We start from the raw sequence: 18,463 nt of genomic DNA on the forward strand, positions 1-18,463 counted from the left end.
GTAACACTGATACACCCCACACCGTAACACTGACACACCCCACACTGTAACACCACACACTGTAACACTGATACACCCCACACTGTAACACTGATACACCCCACACTGTAACACTGACACACCCCACACTGTAACACCACACACTGTAACACTGATACACCCCACACTGTAACACTGATACACCCCACACTGTAACACTGACACACCCCACACTGTAACACTGACACACCCCACACTGTAACACTGACACACCCCACACTGTAACACTGATACACCCGACACTGTAACACTGACACACCCCACACTGTAACACCACACACTGTAACACTGATACACCCCACACTGTAACACTGATACACCCCACACTGTAACACTGACACACCCCACACTGTAACACTGATACACCCCACACTGTAACACTGATACACCCCACACTGTAACACTGACACACCCCACACTGATACACCCCACACTGTAACACTGATACACCCCACACTGTAACACTGACACACCCCACACTGATACACCCCACACTGTAACACTGATACACCCCACACTGTAACACTGATACACCCCACACTGTAACACTGACACACCCCACACTGTAACACTGATACACCCCACACTGTAACACTGACACACCCCACACTGTAACACTGATACACCCCACACTGTAACACTGACACACCCCACACTGATACACCCCACACTGTAACACACCACACCCTTCACTGTGACACTGATACACCCCACACTGTAACACTGATACACCCCACACTGTAACACTGACACACCCCACACTGATACACCCCACACTGTAACACACCACACCCTTCACTGTGACACTGATACACCCCACACTGTAACACACCACACCCTTCACTGTGACACTGATACACCCCACACTGTAACACTGATACACCCCACATTGTAACACTGATACACCCCACACTGTAACACTGACACACCCCACACTGTAACACACCACACCCTTCACTGTGACACTGATACACCCCACACTGTAACACACTGATACACCCCACACTGTAACACTGATACACCCCACACTGATACACCCCACACTGTGACACTGATACACCCGACACTGTGACACTGATACACCCACACTGTAACACTGATACACCCCACACTGTAACACTGATACACCTCACACTGTAACACTGATACACCCCACACTGTAACACCCCACACCCCACACTGTAACACTGATACACCCCACACTGGAACACTGATACACCCCACACTGTAACACTGATACACCTCACACTGATACACCCCACACTGTAACACTGATACACCCCACACTGTAACACTGATACACCCCACACTGATACACCCCACACTGTAACACTGATACACCCCACACTGATACACCCCACACTGTAACACTGATACACCCCACACTGATACACCCCACACTGTAACACTGATACACCCCACACTGTAACACTGATACACCCCACACTGTAACACTGATACACCCCACACTGTAACACTGATACACCCCACACTGATACACCCCACACTGTAACACTGATACACCCCACACTGTAACACTGATACACCCCACACTGTAACACCCCACACCCCACACTGTAACACTGATACACCCCACACTGGAACACTGATACACCCCACACTGTAACACTGATACACCTCACACTGATACACCCCACACTGTAACACTGATACACCCCACACTGTAACACTGATACACCCCACACTGATACACCCCACACTGTAACACTGATACACCCCACACTGATACACCCCACACTGTAACACTGATACACCCCACACTGTAACACTGATACACCCCACACTGTAACACTGATACACCCCACACTGATACACCCCACACTGATACACCCCACACTGTAACACTGATACACCCCACACTGTAACACTGACACACCCCACACTGTAACACTGACACACCCCACACTGTAACACTGATACACCCCACACTGTAACACTGATACACCCCACACTGTAACACTGATACACCCCACACTGTAACACTGACACACCCCACACTGATACACCCCACACTGTAACACTGATACACCCCACACTGTAACACTGATACACCCCACACTGTAACACTGACACACCCCACACTGTAACACTGACACACCCCACACTGTAACACTGATACACCCCACACTGTAACACTGATACACCCCACACTGTAACACTGATACACCCACACTGGAACACTGATACACCCCACACTGTAACACTGATACACCCCACACTGTAACACTGATACACCCCACACTGTAACACTGACACACCCCACACTGATACACCCCACACTGTAACACTGATACACCCCACACTGTAACACTGACACACCCCACACTGATACACCCCACACTGTAACACTGATACACCCCACACTGTAACACTGACACACCCCCACACTGATACACCCCACACTGTAACACTGATACACCCCACACTGTAACACTGACACACCCCACACTGTAACACTGACACACCCCACACTGATACACCCCACACTGTGACACTGATACACCCCACACTGTAACACTGACACCCCACACTGTAACACTGATACACCCCACACTGATACACCCCACACTGTAACACTGACACACCCCACACTGATACACCCCACACTGTGACACTGATACACCCCACACTGTAACACTGATACACCCCACACTGTGACACTGATACACCCCACACTGTAACACTGACACACCCCACACTGTAACACTGATACACCCCACACTGTAACACTGATACACCCCACATCCTTCACTGTGACACCACTTTCTGTGATACACTGTTACAGTGACACCGTGACACAGTGACACTCCCCACAGTGATACTCCACACTGACACACTGATAACACTGATCAGTCCCTCCGCCAGCATGGTTCTGTGACGCACTGATACGCACTGATCACACACATCTTGCAGTGACACAGTGATTCTCCCCACATCGCTCATTGAAACACTGCTATGCCCTGCTCCCTTCACTGTAACACTGGTACGCCCCAAGTCCCTCTCACTGTGACAATGTGCTGCAGTCTCCACCCCTCACGGTGACCCACTGAAGCACTGATACACCCGTGAGTGGACACGTTAGATTCTCTGTAACGCTGATATGCCTCACAGCTTTCACTGTGTGGAAAGACTGAGAGCGTTCACCTCATTCCTTCCCCCCACCATCTTGTACCCTTAGCCTCCGATACTGGTGGGGCAGCCTGGGACCAGAGGTCAGAACCCCAGAATTAAAGGGCGCACTTCTGTAAAGGAGGTGAGGAGGAACATCTTTAGTCAGAGGATGGTGAATCTGTGGAACTCATTGCCACAGAGGGCTGTGCTGGGTAATTCTGTGGATGTTTTTAAGGCAGAGATAGACAAATTCTCCATTAGAACAGGTGTCAGGGGTTATGGGGAGAAGGCTGGAAAATGGGATCAGGCAGAGATCGGCCATGATTGAATGGCGGAGTAGATGTGATGGGCCGAATGGCCTGGTTTTATTAGTCATAGAGTCAGAGTGACACAGCGTGGAAACAGGCCCTTCCACCCAACTTGCCCACACCAGTCAACATGTCCCAGATACACTAGTCCCACCTGTCTGCGCTTGGTCCATATCCTCCCCCCTATCCTATCCATGTACCTGTCTGCTTCTTCAATGTTGGGATAGTCCCTGCCTCAACTACCTCCTCTGTTTCCCCAGATTCTGCCTCCTCTCCTCCTCCTCATCTGTTCCCTACACCCACCACCCTCTGTGTGAAAAGGTTACCCCTCAGATTCCTATTCAATCTTTCCCCCTTCACCTTGAACCTATGTCCCCTGGTCCTCGATTCCCCTACTCTGGGCAAGAGACTCTGTGCGTCTACCCGATCTATTACTCTCATGATTTTATACACCTCTCTATAAGATCACCCCTCATCCTCCTGCGCTCCAAGGAATAGAGTCCCAGCCTACTCAACCTCTCCCTATATAGCTCACACTCTCCAGTCCTGGCAACATCCTCGTAAAACTTCCCTGAACTGCGGCACGGTGGCGCAGCGGTAGAGTTGCCGCCTTACAGCGAATGCAGCGCCGGAGACTCAGGTTCGATCCTGACTACGGGTGCTGTACTGTACGGAGTTTGTACGTTCTCCCCGTGACCTGCGTGGGTTTTCTCTGAGATCTTCGGTTTCCTCCCACACTCCAAAGACATACAGGTATGTAGGTTAATTGGCTGGGTAAATGTAAAAATTGTCCCTAGTGGGTGTAGGATAGTGTTAATGTGCGGGGATCGCTGGGCTGCGCGGACCCGGTGGGCCGAAGGGCCTGTTTCCGCGCTCTATCTCTAAATCTAAAAAAAAAAAAACTTTCAAGTTTGACAATATCTTTCCTATAACACGGTGCCCAGAACTGATCACAATATTCTAAATGCGGCCTCACCAACGTCTTATCCGACTGCAACATGATTCTACTCCTACAACACGTGAATGTGGTACTCCAGAGTACCAGCCCATGTAACTTGCACCAGTGCAGCCAGTGGGAAGAGAGAAGGCTGTACCTGGCTGCGTTGTTTCCACAGATGCTGCCTCCTCGGACATGCTCCTCCTCCTCTTCATCTCCTGCCTTCTGTTGTCAGCAACCTGGTTCTTCTTGTTCTTGATGAGGATTTTGCCCAGCAGTTCCTGGGGGCTTGGGACGGGCGATCCAGCTTTCAGCTGCCAGGTGAAGGGGCAAAACACATTGAGAAGCACATCTAACATCACATTGTGTTCCATCTCACTTACCCCACTCGTCCAAGCCTGGCACGCTGGTCATATTCGGGCCGGGTGTGAAGAAGGGTCTCGACCCGAAACGTCACCCAATCCTTCTCCCCAGAGATGCTGCCCGACCTGCTGAGTTACTCCAGCATTTTGTGTCTAAACTGCTTATAGACAATAGGTGTAGGAGTAGGCTATTCGGGCCTTCGAGCCAGCACCACCATTCAATTTGATCATGGCTGATCATTCTCAATCAGTACCCCGTTCCTGCCTTCTCCCCGTACCCCCTGACTCCGCTATCCTTAAGAGCTCTATCTAGCTCTCTCTTGAATGCATTCAGAGAATTGGCCTCCACTGCCTTCTGAGGCAGAGAATTCCACAGATTCACAACTCTCTGACTGAAAAGGTTTTTCCTCATCTCCGTTCTAAATGGCCTACCCCTTATTCTTAAACTGTGGCCCCTGGTTCTGGACTCCCCCAACATTGGGAACATGTTTCCTGCCTCTAACGTGTCCAACCCCTTAATAATCTTATATGTTTCGATAAGATCCCCTCTCATCCTTCTAAATTCCAGTGTATACAAGCCTAGTCGCTCCAGTCTTTCAACATACGACAGTCCCGCCATTCCGGGAATTAACCTAGTAAACCTACATTACACATTACACAAACCAAGATGATTGTTAACTGTATGTTCATGTTGTCATTTGTGAGCGGAGCACCAAAGCACATTCCTTGTTTATGCATACTTGGCCAATAAACTTATTCGTTCATTAATGTCTTGGTACCCAACCACACTACAGAAGAGAGGAAGTATTAACATAGAAACATAGACACGTAGAAAATAGGTGCAGGAGGAGGCCATTTGGCCCTTCGAGCCAGCACCACCATTCATTGTGATCATGGCTAATCATCCACAATCAGTAACCCGTGCCTGCCTTCTCTTCATATGAGTTCAGAGTTCAGAGTTCAGAGATACATTGCGGAAACAGGCCCTTTCGGCCCACCCGGTCCGCACCGACCAGCGATCCCCGCACACTAACACTATCCTACACCCACTAGGGACAATTTTTACATTTACCAAGCCAATTAACCTACAAACCTGCTATCCCTTGATTCTGCTAGCCCCTAGAGCTCTATCTAACTCTCTTTTAAATTCATCCAGTGAATTGGCCTTCTGTGGCCTCTGTGGCAGAGAATTCCACAACTTCACAACTCTGCGTGAAAAAGTTATTTCTCACCTCAATTTTAAATGGTTTCCCCTTTATTCTTAGACTGTGGCCCCTGGTTCTGGACTCCCCCCAACATTGCCTCGATAGCAAGGATGTCCTTCCTCAAATTAGGAGGCCAAAACTGCACACAATACTCCAGGTGTAGTCTCACCAGGGCCCTGCACAACTGCAGAAGAACCTCTTTACTCCTACACTCAAATCACACAAAAGGTAGATAAATTCCCAGGATCCAAGCAATTCTAATCTAGGGCATTCGGGGAAGCTAAGAATTTGTAGTCGATTCTGGTTTATTGTCACATGTCACCACTCCAGTTGTCCTATTGCCACCACTGGCATGGGGAAGGTACAGGAGCCTGGAAACTGTCACATCCAGGTTCAGGGGCAGCTTCTTCCCCACGACCATCGGGTTATTAAACACTGCAACCTCCAAAATAAGCACTGAACTACAGCGAGGGATTCCTTCAGTCAGAGGGTGGTGAATCTGTGGAACTCATCGCCACAGAAGGCTGTGGAGGCCAAGTCAGTGAATCATTTTAAGACAGAGATAGATAGATTCATGATTAGTTACGGGTGTCAGCGGTTATGGGGGGAAGGCAGGAGAATGGGGTTAGGAGGGAGAGATGGATCGGCCATGATTGAATGGCGGAGTGGACGATGGGCCGAATGGCCTAATTGGAGCTCCTATCACTTAAGGACTTATGAACTTGGGGGCATTGGGCATTTTGCACTATTATTTGTTTGTTTTATATATATATATATATGTGTGTTTGTGTGTGTATGCGTGTGCGTGTGTGTGTGTGTGTTTATATATATATACACGCAAACAATGAACTTTTTTTTCTCATTTGTAATATTGTTTAGACAGTAGACAATAGGTGCAGGAGGAGGCCATTCGGCCCTTCGAGCCAGCACCACCATTCAATGTGATCATGGCTGATCATTCTCAATCAGTACCCCGTTCCTGCCTTCTCCCCATACCCCCTGACTCCGCTATCCTCAAGAGCTCTATCCAGCTCTCAGTTTACAGTGTACTATGCTTACATATCCTGCTGTGCTGCTGTAAGTAAGAATTTCATTGTTCTATCTGGGACACACGACAATAAAACATATTGACTCTTGACTCCTGATGCAAACGTGTGGTGAGAATCTTAGTAGCAGCATCACAGACAAACACTCAGACAACACATAGAAAATCATAAGATCATATGTGCTAGGAGTAGAATTAGGCCATTCGGCCCATCGGGTCTACTCCGCCATTCAATCATGGCTGATCTATCTCTCCCCCTGACCCCTGAAGAAGGGTCTCAACCCAAAACGTCACCCAACCCTTCTCTCCGCAGATGCTGCCTGTCCCGCTGAGTTACTCCAGCATTTTGTGTCTCCTTCCTAACCCCATTCTCCTGCCTTCTCCCCACAACCCCTGACACCCGTACTAATCAGGAATCTATCTATCTCCGCCTTACGTACATCCACAGACTTGGCCTCCACAGCCATCTGTGGCAAAGAATTCCACAGATTCACCACCCTCTGACCGAATAAATTCCTCCTCATCTCCTTCCTAAAATAACTTGTTTTAATTCTGAGGCTGTGGCCTCCAGTCCTAGACTCTCCCACTATAAATTAAATGTAAATCACACCAGACAGTGAAAAGAAAGACTGTGTGTAAAACAAGAATTGGAACAAGACACAATTAGAATTAAAAAGTCCCTGGTAGTGGTGGCTCACAGTGTTCCATTGTTGAGGCAGATTGGTTCAAGGATCTAATGACTGTGGAAAAGTAACTACCCCTGGCGCTGTGGGACTCCAGGCTTCTGGGCCTCCTGTCGGATGGAAGCATCAAGAGGAGGGCATGGCCCAGAGAGTGGGCATACTTGATGATAGACGTCGCCTTCTGGGGATAGCGCCTCGTGTAGATGCGTTTGATGGCTGAGAGATCTCTGCCCATGACGGACGATTGATATTAACACCTTCGCTCAGTCCGCCCTGGCCTACCTGATCTCCCGGTTGCCAAACACTTCAGTTCCCCCTCCCGTTCCCACACTGACCTTTCTGTCCTGGACCTCCTCCACTGTCAGAGTGAGGCCCAGCGCAAATTGGAGGAACAGCACCTCATATTTCGCCTGGGCAGCTTACACCCCAGCGGTATGATTTTCTCTAACTTCAAGTAACCCTTGCTTTCCCTCTCTCTCTCTCCGTCCCTCCTCCACCCTAGTTCTCCGACTAGTTTCACTGTCCTCCGGAATAATGTTACTGATTGTCTGCCTTGTTGTCACTTTCCTCTCAGCCATCGATGAACCATTCGTCATTTTCCATGAGCAGCCTCCCCTTTGATCTGTCGTTTTCACACCTTCCCTTTCCATATCTCTAATCTCCCTCTCCCCGTGCCTCTCAGTCTGAAGAAGGGTCTCGACCCAGAAACCTCACCCATTCCTTCTCTCCAGAGACGCTGCCTGGCCCGCTGAGTTACTCCAGCATCTTGTGCCTATTTAAGATTGTGGAAGGCTGGGCTGGGGCTAATGCTGTGTATTTATTTAAGAAAGGCTGGAAGTATAAACCTGGGAACGACAGACGTTTACCATGGGGAATTTACCATGCATTTGCAAAGGCAAGAACTGATTAGGGTTAGTCAGCGTAGCTTTGTGAAGAGGTGACAAGTACTCTGATGAGGGCTGTGGTCTCTGGACTCATGTCCTCTGTGTCCTCTGTGGGCCTGTGTCCTCGATTCCCCTACTCTGGGTAAAGTGAATGTGCCCTATCTTCTCCTCACATACACTGGAATTTAGAAGGATGAGAGGGGATCTTATCGAAACGTATAAGATTATTAAGGGGTTGGACACGTTAGAGGCAGGAAACATGTTCCCAATGTTGGGGGAGTCCAGAACCAGGGGCCACAGTTTAAGAATAAGGGGTAGGCCATTTAGAACGGAGATGAGGAAAAATGTTTTCAGTCAGAGAGTTGTGAATCTGTGGAATTCTCTGCCTCAGAAGGCAGTGGAGGCCAATTCTCTGAATGCACTCAAGAGAGAGCTAGATAGAGCTCTTAAGGATAGCGGAGTCAGGGGGTATGGGGAGAAGGCAGGAACGGGGTACTGATTGTGAATCAGCCGTGATCACATTGAATGGCAGTCTGGCTCGAAGGGCCGAATGGCCTCCTCCTGCACCTATTGTCTATTGTCTATTGTCACATGATCTTGTGCACGTCCCATAGGATCACCCCTCATTCTCCTGCGCTCCAAGCAATAAAGTCCCAGCGTTGCTCAACCTCTCCCAACAGCTCAGCCCCTCGAGTCCTGGCAACATCCTCATCAATCTTCTCTGCCCCCTTTCCCAGCTTAACAAACATCTTTCCCAAAACATGGTGACCAAAACTGAACGCGATACTCCAAACGTGGCCTCACCAATGTCTTGTACGACCGCAACATGACCGACCAACTTCTATACGCGGCGCTCTGACTGATGAAGGCCAATAATGCCGAAAGCCTTCTTGACCACCTTATCTGCATGGGATGCCACTTTCAGAGAACTATGCACCTGCACTCCTAGATCCCTCTGCTCAACAACACTCCCCAGAGTCCTGCCACGAACTGTGTGGGGGTCTGCCCTAGTTTGACTTCTCAAAATGCCACACCTCACGTTTCTCAGTTTTAAATTCCATCAAGCATTCCTCAGCCCACATGCCCAATTGATCAAGACCCTGCTACCTCGTGATATAAATGCCAGCATTGAGTTTGCCTTTCCTTCCTCCCGATTCAACTTGAAAATTAACCTTTTGGGAATCCTGCACCAGGATAGGGTACTGACATGGATAGAAAATTGGTTGACAGACAGAAAGCAAAGAGTGGGGATAAATGGGTCCCTTTCGGAATGGCAGTGGGGTACCGCAAGGTTCGGTGCTGGGACCCCAGCTATTTACGATATACATTAATGACTTAGATGAAGGGATTAAAAGTACCATTAGCAAATTTGCAGATGATACTAAGCTGGGGGGTAGTGTGAATTGTGAGGAAGATGCAATAAGGCTGCAGGGTGACTTGGACAGGTTGTGTGAGTGGGCGGATACATGGCAGATGCAGTTTAATGTAGATAAGTGTGAGGTTATTCACTTTGGAAGTAAGAATAGAAAGGCAGATTATTATCTGAATGGTGTCAAGTTAGGAAGAGGGGATGTTCAACGAGATCTGGGTGTCCTAGTGCATCAGTCACTGAAAGGAAGCATGCAGGTACAGCAGGCAGTGAAGAAAGCCAATGGAATGTTGGCGCTCATAACAAGAGGAGTTGAGTATAGGAGCAAAGAGGTCCTTCTACAGTTGTACCGGGCCCTGGTGAGACCGCACCTGGAGTACTGTGTGCAGTTTTGGTCTCCAAATTTGAGGAAGGATATTCTTGCTATTGAGGGCGTACAGCGTAGGTTCGCTAGGTTGATTCCCGGAATGGCAGGACTGTCGTATGTTGAAAGGCTGGAGCAATTAGGCTTGTATACACTGGAATTTAAAAGGATGAGGGGGGATCTTATTGAAACGTATAAGATAATTAGGGGATTGGACACATTAGAGGCAGGAAACATGTTCCCAATGTTGGGGGAGTCCAGAACAAGGGGCCACAGTTTAAGAATAAGGGGTAGGCCATTTAGAACGGAGATGAGGATGAACTTTTTCAGTCAGAGAGTGGTGAAGGTGTGGAATTCTCTGCCTCAGAAGGCAGTGGAGGCCAGTTCGTTGGATGCTTTCAAGAGAGAGCTGGATAGAGCTCTTAAGGATAGCAGAGTGAGGGGGTATGGGGAGAAGGCAGGAACGGGGTACTGATTGAGAGTGATCAGCCATGATCGCATTGAATGGCGGTGCTGGCTCGAAGGGCTGAATGGCCTACTCCTGCACCTATTGTCTATTGTCTATTGTCTATTCCCACAACCAAAAATACACAAGTCCACACTTTGCTACGTTGTACCACTTCCCCTGCCTACTCACCCCCAGCCACCAGTTTAGCTCCACTGCCCTGCGGGTCTCAGATGTGGTAGAGGTGCAGGGAGATTGCGGATGTTGCTTTAAACCGAAGATAGACACAAAGAGCTGGAGTAGCTCGGCGGGTCGGGCAGCATTTCTAGAGAGAAGGAATCCCGCACCAGCACTCCCAAGTCCCCTTGTGAAGTGAATAAGTTTATTGGCCTAGTGTTTGCATGTACAGGGAATGTGCCTTCTGCATCCCATTTCGACCCGAAACGTCACCTATTCCTTTTCTCCAGAGATGCTGTCTGACCCGCTGAGTTACTCCAGCTTTGTGTGCCCATCTACAGATGCAGGGAGATAGAGATTGCCAGCTACCAAAACGCATCTCAACTATGAAGAGTTTTGGGACTGTAAAGCAAAACAGGGTTAATGGTTGGACGTGAAATTTAAAAAATTTTTTTTTGTAGAGATACAGTGCGGAAACAGGCCCTTCGGCCCACCGAGTCCGCGCCGCCCAGCGATCCCTGCACATTAACACTATCCTACACACACCAGGGACAATTTTTATATATTACCCAGTCAATTAACCCAGACCTGTACGTACGTCTTTGGAGTGTGGGAGGAAACCGAAGATCTCGGAGAAAACCCACGCAGGTCACGGGGAGAACGTACAAACTCCGTACAGACGGCGCCCGTAGTCAGGATCGAACCTGAGTCTCCGGCGCTGCATTCGCTGTAAGGCAGCAACTCTACCGCTGCGCCACCGTGCCGCCCCATCTATTTAGGCCGGGTTAGTACACAAACAAGGATACAAAGTGCTGGAGTAACTCAACACCTCAGCCTCTGCAGTTCCCTGCTTCCACTGGACAGGGCTAATGTTTACATTGCAATAATATTCATTGCCTTTGGCTGTTGGGTGAATTTTAATATTGATCAATGAGCATCTGTATTGAGTCATTTTTAGCTGACAGGCCATGAATCGGAGCTTGTGTTTGGTGCGATGCCAAGGACAGTTCAGGTGTGTCAGTGCTTCGTGTATAATGTGTAACCAGATCATGGAGGCTATGCAGCAGTGTGGAAAACAAATGTGTGATCATGGGGGCGGCAGTTGAAGATGGCGCCGACCAACTGACGAGGACGGACACGTGGAAGTGAGGACGCCGCGGCCGGGGGAAGGAACAAAGGATGACCCGGCTCACGGGGACTTGGTATCTTTGCAAGGACCCTTCATGGGTGACTGTTTGCATGCCTCGGGTATGCCAGCAAACAATTTCACTGTGGCTTGTCACACAAGACTATCAAGTATTCAATTCAATTCAATCCCCTGCTCCGTCTGTGGCTGCAATATCGTACTCACTGGGTATTTCTCCATGGGCTCTGTCAGCAGCATGTCACCAAATATTGTCCTGCAGTAGTCGGCCATCTTTGCTTGCTGCTTTGGGCTGTTTGAATTTAAAGGAGAAAAATTACAGGAGGAAAAAGGGGGTGGTGGAAGAGGAAGGGGAGGGGGGGAGGGGGGGAGGGGGAGGGGGAGGAGGAGGGGGGGAGGGGGAGGGGGGGAGACAAAGATAGGATTTAGTAGGATGCTGGAGTAACTCAGCGGGACAGGCAGCATCTCAGGAGAGAAGCAATGAGTGACATTTCGGGTCGAGACCCTTCTTCAGATTGATGTCAGGGGAGGGGGGGGGTACTGATTGAGAATGATCAGCCATGATCACAGTGAATGGCGGTGCTGGCTCGAAGGGCCGAATGGTCTCCTCCTGCACCTATTGTCTATTGATTGATGGAAAATGTGTGTGTAGGATCTTGATTGTGGGTTTCAACACCCAACTTTAACCCCCACTGCTCACTTCTTGCACCCCACATCTTGTTTGCTTTCTGATCCACTTACCTTCCCATCCAAAACTGGGATCAAAGAGTCGATTTTTACTTACGAGTCCACATGGTTTTCAAAGGACAGGATGACTGGGTACAGGGACGTTTTGAAAGCACTCTCTGCGATCGCCGCGATGACATCCTGTTGCAGGAAACATTGGAAGCGTTTTCATTGCAGGTAAATATCGGCTTTGCTGCTTACATCCTGACCATGAGCAACAGGACACGAATCCCCCGAGCCTACACTGCCACTTACGCTACTCAAGGCTGTTCTGTTCACTTCCATTCACCTGTCTCTGCTTGATATCTCTCCTTGCTCCTCAGCTTGCAGTTGTCCATGTCGGAAATATTGAGCTTTGCAGGTCGCTATCCTTTGTGCGGTATCACTCACAATTGACCTAATTCTAGTTCCCTGTTCTGGACATCCCTCGCCACAGTGTAAATGGTGTCTCCGCATTTATTACATTGAGTTGAGAGAAACGGAAGACTACCACCTCGCCTCTCAACTCATGCCCACTGAGCGCAGCCAGAGACTGGGAAATGCGGGTTGACCTAGGCCAGAGGCTTTCCTTCCCAGTTGAAATCGCAGCTGCCAACCTGCGACCAGGCCTCATCCTCTGGTCCAACTCCTGTGGGCATGTTTTCATCATTGAACTGACGGTGCCCTGGGAGGAGGCTGTGGACGAGGCATATAGACAATAGACAATAGACAATAGGTGCAGGAGGAGGCCATTCGGCCCTTCGAGCCAGCACCGCCATTCAATGTGATCATGGCTGATCATTCTCAATCAGTACCCCGTTCCTGCCTTCTCCCCATACCCCCTGACTCCACTATCCTTAAGAGCTCTATCTGGCTCTCTCTTGAATGCATTCAGAGAATTGGCCTCCACTGCCTTCTGAGGCAGAGAATTCCACAGATTCACAACTCTCTGACTGAAAAAGTTTTTCCTCATCTCAGTTCTAAATGGCCTACCCCTTATTCTTTTGTAATCACGTATTGTCTTTCCGCTGACTGGTTGACATGTAACAAAAAGGTTTTCGCTGTACCTCGGTACACGTGACAATAAACTGATCCAAATATGCACATACAGGTATACACGCGCATGCTTACACACAAAGACTTGTGGAAAAACCATCACGTGGGTAAAGCAGTCTCTTAGATTTTATTTAATTCTCACCGAGCAGCAGAAAGTAAGACTACCTTGAAGAGGATCTCCGTTGTCATGGTGTACCCGTGCGTGATGATCGGCTCCTCGTCTGGCGGCCGCCCTTTCCAACAGTCGAGCTCCAAACAGCGACACCCGGCCAGGAGGACCAGCCGATACATCTCCGGGGAGGAGATTCCGGAGAACTGTCCAGCTGTCAGGAGGAAGAGGGGACAGCGGTCAAGTCAAGTCAAGCCAAGCCAAGTCAAGCCAAGCCAAGTCAAGCCAAGTCAAGTCAAGCCAAGTCAAGCCAAGCCAAGCCAAGCCAAGTCAAGCCAAGCCAAGCCAAGCCAAGCCAAGCCAAGCCAAGCCAAGTCAAGCCAAGTCAAGCCAAGCCAAGCCAAGTCAAGTCAAGTCAAGTCAAGCCAAGCCAAGCCAAGTCAAGCCAAGCCAAGCCAAGTCAAGTCAAGTCAAGCCAAGCCAAGCCAAGTCAAGCCAAGTCAAGCCAAGTCAAGCCAAGTCAAGTCTATTTGTCACATACATATACAAGATGTGCAGTGAAATGAAAGTGGCAATGCCTGCGGATTGTGCTAAACTGCAAAATAGAATAGAAATACATTTAACACAAAAAATAAATTAATACAGTAAATTAAATCAGTCCCTGGAGATATGAGAGTTGACAGTCCTGATGGCCTGTGGGAAGAAACTCCGTCTCATCCTCTCCGTTTTCACAGCGTGACAGCGGAGGCGTTTGCCTGACCGTAGCAGCTGGAACAGTCCGTTACTGGGGTGGCAGGGGTCCCTCATGATCTTGCTTGCTCTCGATCTACACCTCCTGATGTATAGGTCCTGCAGGGGGACGAGTGTAGTTCCCATGATGCGTTCAGCCGAACGCACTACTCTCCGCAGAGCCTTCCTGTCCTGGGCAGAGCTGTTCCCAAACCAGACTGTGATGTTGCCGGACAGGATGCTCTCTACAGCCCCAGAGTAGAAGCACTGAAGGATCCTCAGAGACACTCTGAATTTCCTCAGCTGTCTGAGGTGGTAAAGGCGCTGCCTTGCCTTACTCACCAGTGCGGCAATGTGTGTTGTCCATGTCAGATCCTCTGTGATGTGGACTCCCAGGTATTTAAAGCTGCTCACCCTATCCACAGTAGACCCATTTATCTCCAGTGGCGTGTGCGTCCTCGGGAGGACGCGGATTCTGGAACACCGAAACATACCCAGCGAGAACATATGGGTCGGAAAGGCCGAGAGGATTATGGGCCAAAGGCGGGCAAGTGGGACCAGCTTAGACAGGGCACCTTGGTCGGTGTGGATGAGTTGGGCTAAAGAGTCTACTTCCATGCTGTGTATGACTCTTTAAGACTCGATAACTCATCAACAAATACACACACCGCAGTGCTGTACACAGTGTACCCACACGTCCACGGTGTGCGCATTCACCAGCGTGCACAGTTAAACCTCCTGCTTTGCATTGGGAGACCACAACTGAGCCCTGCAGCATGCAAATGCTTTTCCTAAAGGGCTAATCAAGAGGTTATTGTCATGTTAGGTCATAAGGTTAGAAGTAACAGGAGCAGAATTAGGCGCTCTAGAAAATAATCTACGCCTTTGTTCCCACTACCAAATTGCATGACTCCACACTTTGTTGCACTATATTCCATCTGCCACTTCTCTGCCCGCTCTCCCAACCTGTCCAAGTCCTTCTGCAGAGTCCCTGCTTTCTCTGCACTACCTGCCCCTCCACCTATTTTCGGATCATCCGCAAACTTGGCCACAAAGCCTTCAAACCCCTCGTCCAAATCATTCATATACAATAGTGGCCCCAGCACCAGACCCCTGCGGAACTCCGCTAGTCACTGGAAGACAACCAGAAAAAGCCCCCTTTATTGCCACTCTTTGCCTTCTGCCAACCTGCCATCCACGCTAGGATCTGCCCTGTGATATCTTCCTCAGCAGCCTCACGTGTGGCACTTTATCAAAGGCCTTCTGAAAATCTAAGTAAACAGCATCCGCCGACTCTCCTTTGCCTGTGCTGCAGTTACTTCCTCAAAGAATTCCAGCAGATTTGTCAGGCAAGACCTCCCCTTCACAAAGCCATGCTGACTTTGGCCTATTTTATCGTGGACTTCTAAGTACTCCGTCACCTCATCCTTTATAGTGGACTCTAAAATCTCATTGACCTCAGACTAACCGGGCCGAGAGTTCCCACCATTCTGCTTTGCTCCCTTCTTGTACAGCGGGGTAATATTGGAAATCTTCCGATATGTACCGAAACGTAACAATGGAAACCTTACTTGCAGCAGCACACAGACATGTAAACAAGGTACTCTGGAAACACCATAATGAACAACAACAAAAACTTCAATCTGCATAAAATGCAGGCAAACAATAATAGCGCAAAGAAAAATCAACGCCCCGAAGTCTTAGATTTTTTTGATTTAGAGATACAGCGCGGAAACAGGCCCTTCGGCCCACCGGGTCCGTGCCGCCCAGCGATCCCCGCACACTAACACTATCCTACACACACTAGGGACAATTTTTACATTTACCCAGTCAATTAACCTACAAACCTGTACGTCTTTGGAGTGTGGGAGGAAAGCGAAGATCTCGGAGAAAACCCACACAGGTCACGGGGAGAACGTACAAACTCCGTACAGACAGCGCCCGTAGTCAGGATCGAACCTGAGTCTCCGGCGCAGCATTCGCTGTAAGGCAGCAACTCTACCGCTGCGCCACCGTCTATGTGGATCGCAGCTTATTTGGAGGTGCTTGGAACGTGGTCGACATCCTCCAAAGCGATCTTCATTAAGAAAACTCCACTTGTACCCGCAAACTTAGGAGTCAACCACTGGGACACTCCCAGCACACAAGCATCACCTCTCAGCAGTGTGTGTAGGAAGGAACTGCAGGTGCTGGTTTATAGACAATAGACAATAGGTGCAGGAGGAGGCCATTCGGCCCTTCGAGCCAGCACCGCCATTCAATGTGATCATGGCTGATCATTCTTAATCAGTACCCCGTTCCTGCCTTCTCCCCATACCCCCTGACTCCGCTATCCTTAAGAGCTCTATCTAGCTCTCCCTTGAATGCATTCAGAGAATTGGCCTCCACTGCCTTCTGAGGCAGAGAATTCCACAGATTCACAACTCTCTGACTGAAAATGTTTTTCCTCATCTTCGTTCTAAATGATTCTTATTCTTAAACTGTGGCCCCTGGTTCTGGACTCCCCCAACATTGGGAACATGTTTCCTGCCTCTAACGTGTCCAACCCCGTAATAATCTTATACGTTTCGATAAGATCTTCTCTCATCCTTCTAAATTCCAGGGTATACAAGCCTAGTCGCTCCAGTCTTTCAACATACGACAGTCCCGCCATTCCGGGAATTAACCTAGTAAACCTACGCTGCACGCCCTCAATAGCAAGAATATCCTTCCTCAAATTTGGAGACCAAAACTGCACACAGTACTCCAGGTGCGGTCTCACTAGGGCCCTGTACAACTGCAGAAGGACCTCTTTGCTCCTATACTCAACTCCTCATGTTATGAAGGCCAACATTCCATTGGCTTTCTTCACTGCCTGCTGTACCTGCATGCTTCCTTTCAGTGACTGATGCACTAGGACACCCAGATCTCGTTGTACGTCCCCTTTTCCTAACTTGACACCATTCAGATAATACTCTGCCTTCCTATTCTTACCACAAAAGTGGATAACCTCACACTTATCCACATTAAACTGCATCTGCCATGCATCCGCCCACTCACACAACCTGTCCAAGTCACCCTGCAACCTCATAGTATCTTCCTCACAGTTCACACTACCACCCAGCTTTGTATCATCTGCAAATTTGCTAATGGTACTTTTAATCCCTTCATCCAAGTCATTAATGTATTTTGTAAATAGCTGCGGTCCCAGCACCGAGCCTTGCGGTACCCCACTAGTCACTGCCTGCCATTCGAGTACAATCTCGCAGGAATCTCCTACTAATTCCTTTCTGTCACTTTGAGGTTTTTGCTCCAGATTCAAACATCTGCTGCTGCTAGTGGGTGCCTTGAGTATCATAGGTGCGAGGCTGGCTGTGAAACCCAACTGTGGGAAGTGTTGTCTCTGGCCTGTAAACCCTGGGCACTACCCGCCCACCGTGCGAACTGCAGATGCTGGTTTACACCGAAGATAGGTGCAAAATGCTGGAGTAACCCAGCAGGACAGGCAGCATCCCTGGAGAGAGGGAGGAATGGGTGACGTTTCGGGTCGAGACCTCTTCTTCGGACTGAGCAGTGTTGGCTCAGCTAACCCAGGAGAGGGAGGTGGAGGCTTCCATAGATTCCTGACGGAACTCAGAGAGACTGAGCTGCAGACAAGTGGGGAATTGTGCTTGGGAAGTGAGCACAAGAGAGATAGAGATGGTGAGTCTGGGACACCTGTCCCTCTACCTCCCCCCTCAACTCCATCCAAGGACCCAAACAGTCTTTCCAGGTGAGGCAGAGGTTCACCT

General features: G+C 49.3%; 1 protein-coding gene across 1 annotated transcript in view; it reads right to left on the minus strand.

Annotated features, from left to right (window-relative positions):
* LOC144597568 (1-phosphatidylinositol 4,5-bisphosphate phosphodiesterase beta-2-like) overlaps positions 1-18,463 on the minus strand; it is a 134,507-nt gene that overhangs the window by 81,038 nt on the left and 35,006 nt on the right. Inside the window, exons 11-14 of the mRNA XM_078407054.1 lie at positions 14,021-14,178; positions 12,879-12,961; positions 12,302-12,386; positions 4,574-4,730 (exon numbers count right to left, since the gene is read on the minus strand). Coding sequence (XP_078263180.1) covers positions 4,574-4,730; positions 12,302-12,386; positions 12,879-12,961; positions 14,021-14,178 — 483 coding nt within the window. The remainder of the gene's footprint in view (positions 1-4,573; positions 4,731-12,301; positions 12,387-12,878; positions 12,962-14,020; positions 14,179-18,463) is intronic.

The sequence above is a fragment of the Rhinoraja longicauda genome, chromosome 10 (assembly GCF_053455715.1).
Source record: "Rhinoraja longicauda isolate Sanriku21f chromosome 10, sRhiLon1.1, whole genome shotgun sequence".
Classification (NCBI taxonomy): Eukaryota; Metazoa; Chordata; class Chondrichthyes; order Rajiformes; family Arhynchobatidae; genus Rhinoraja; species Rhinoraja longicauda.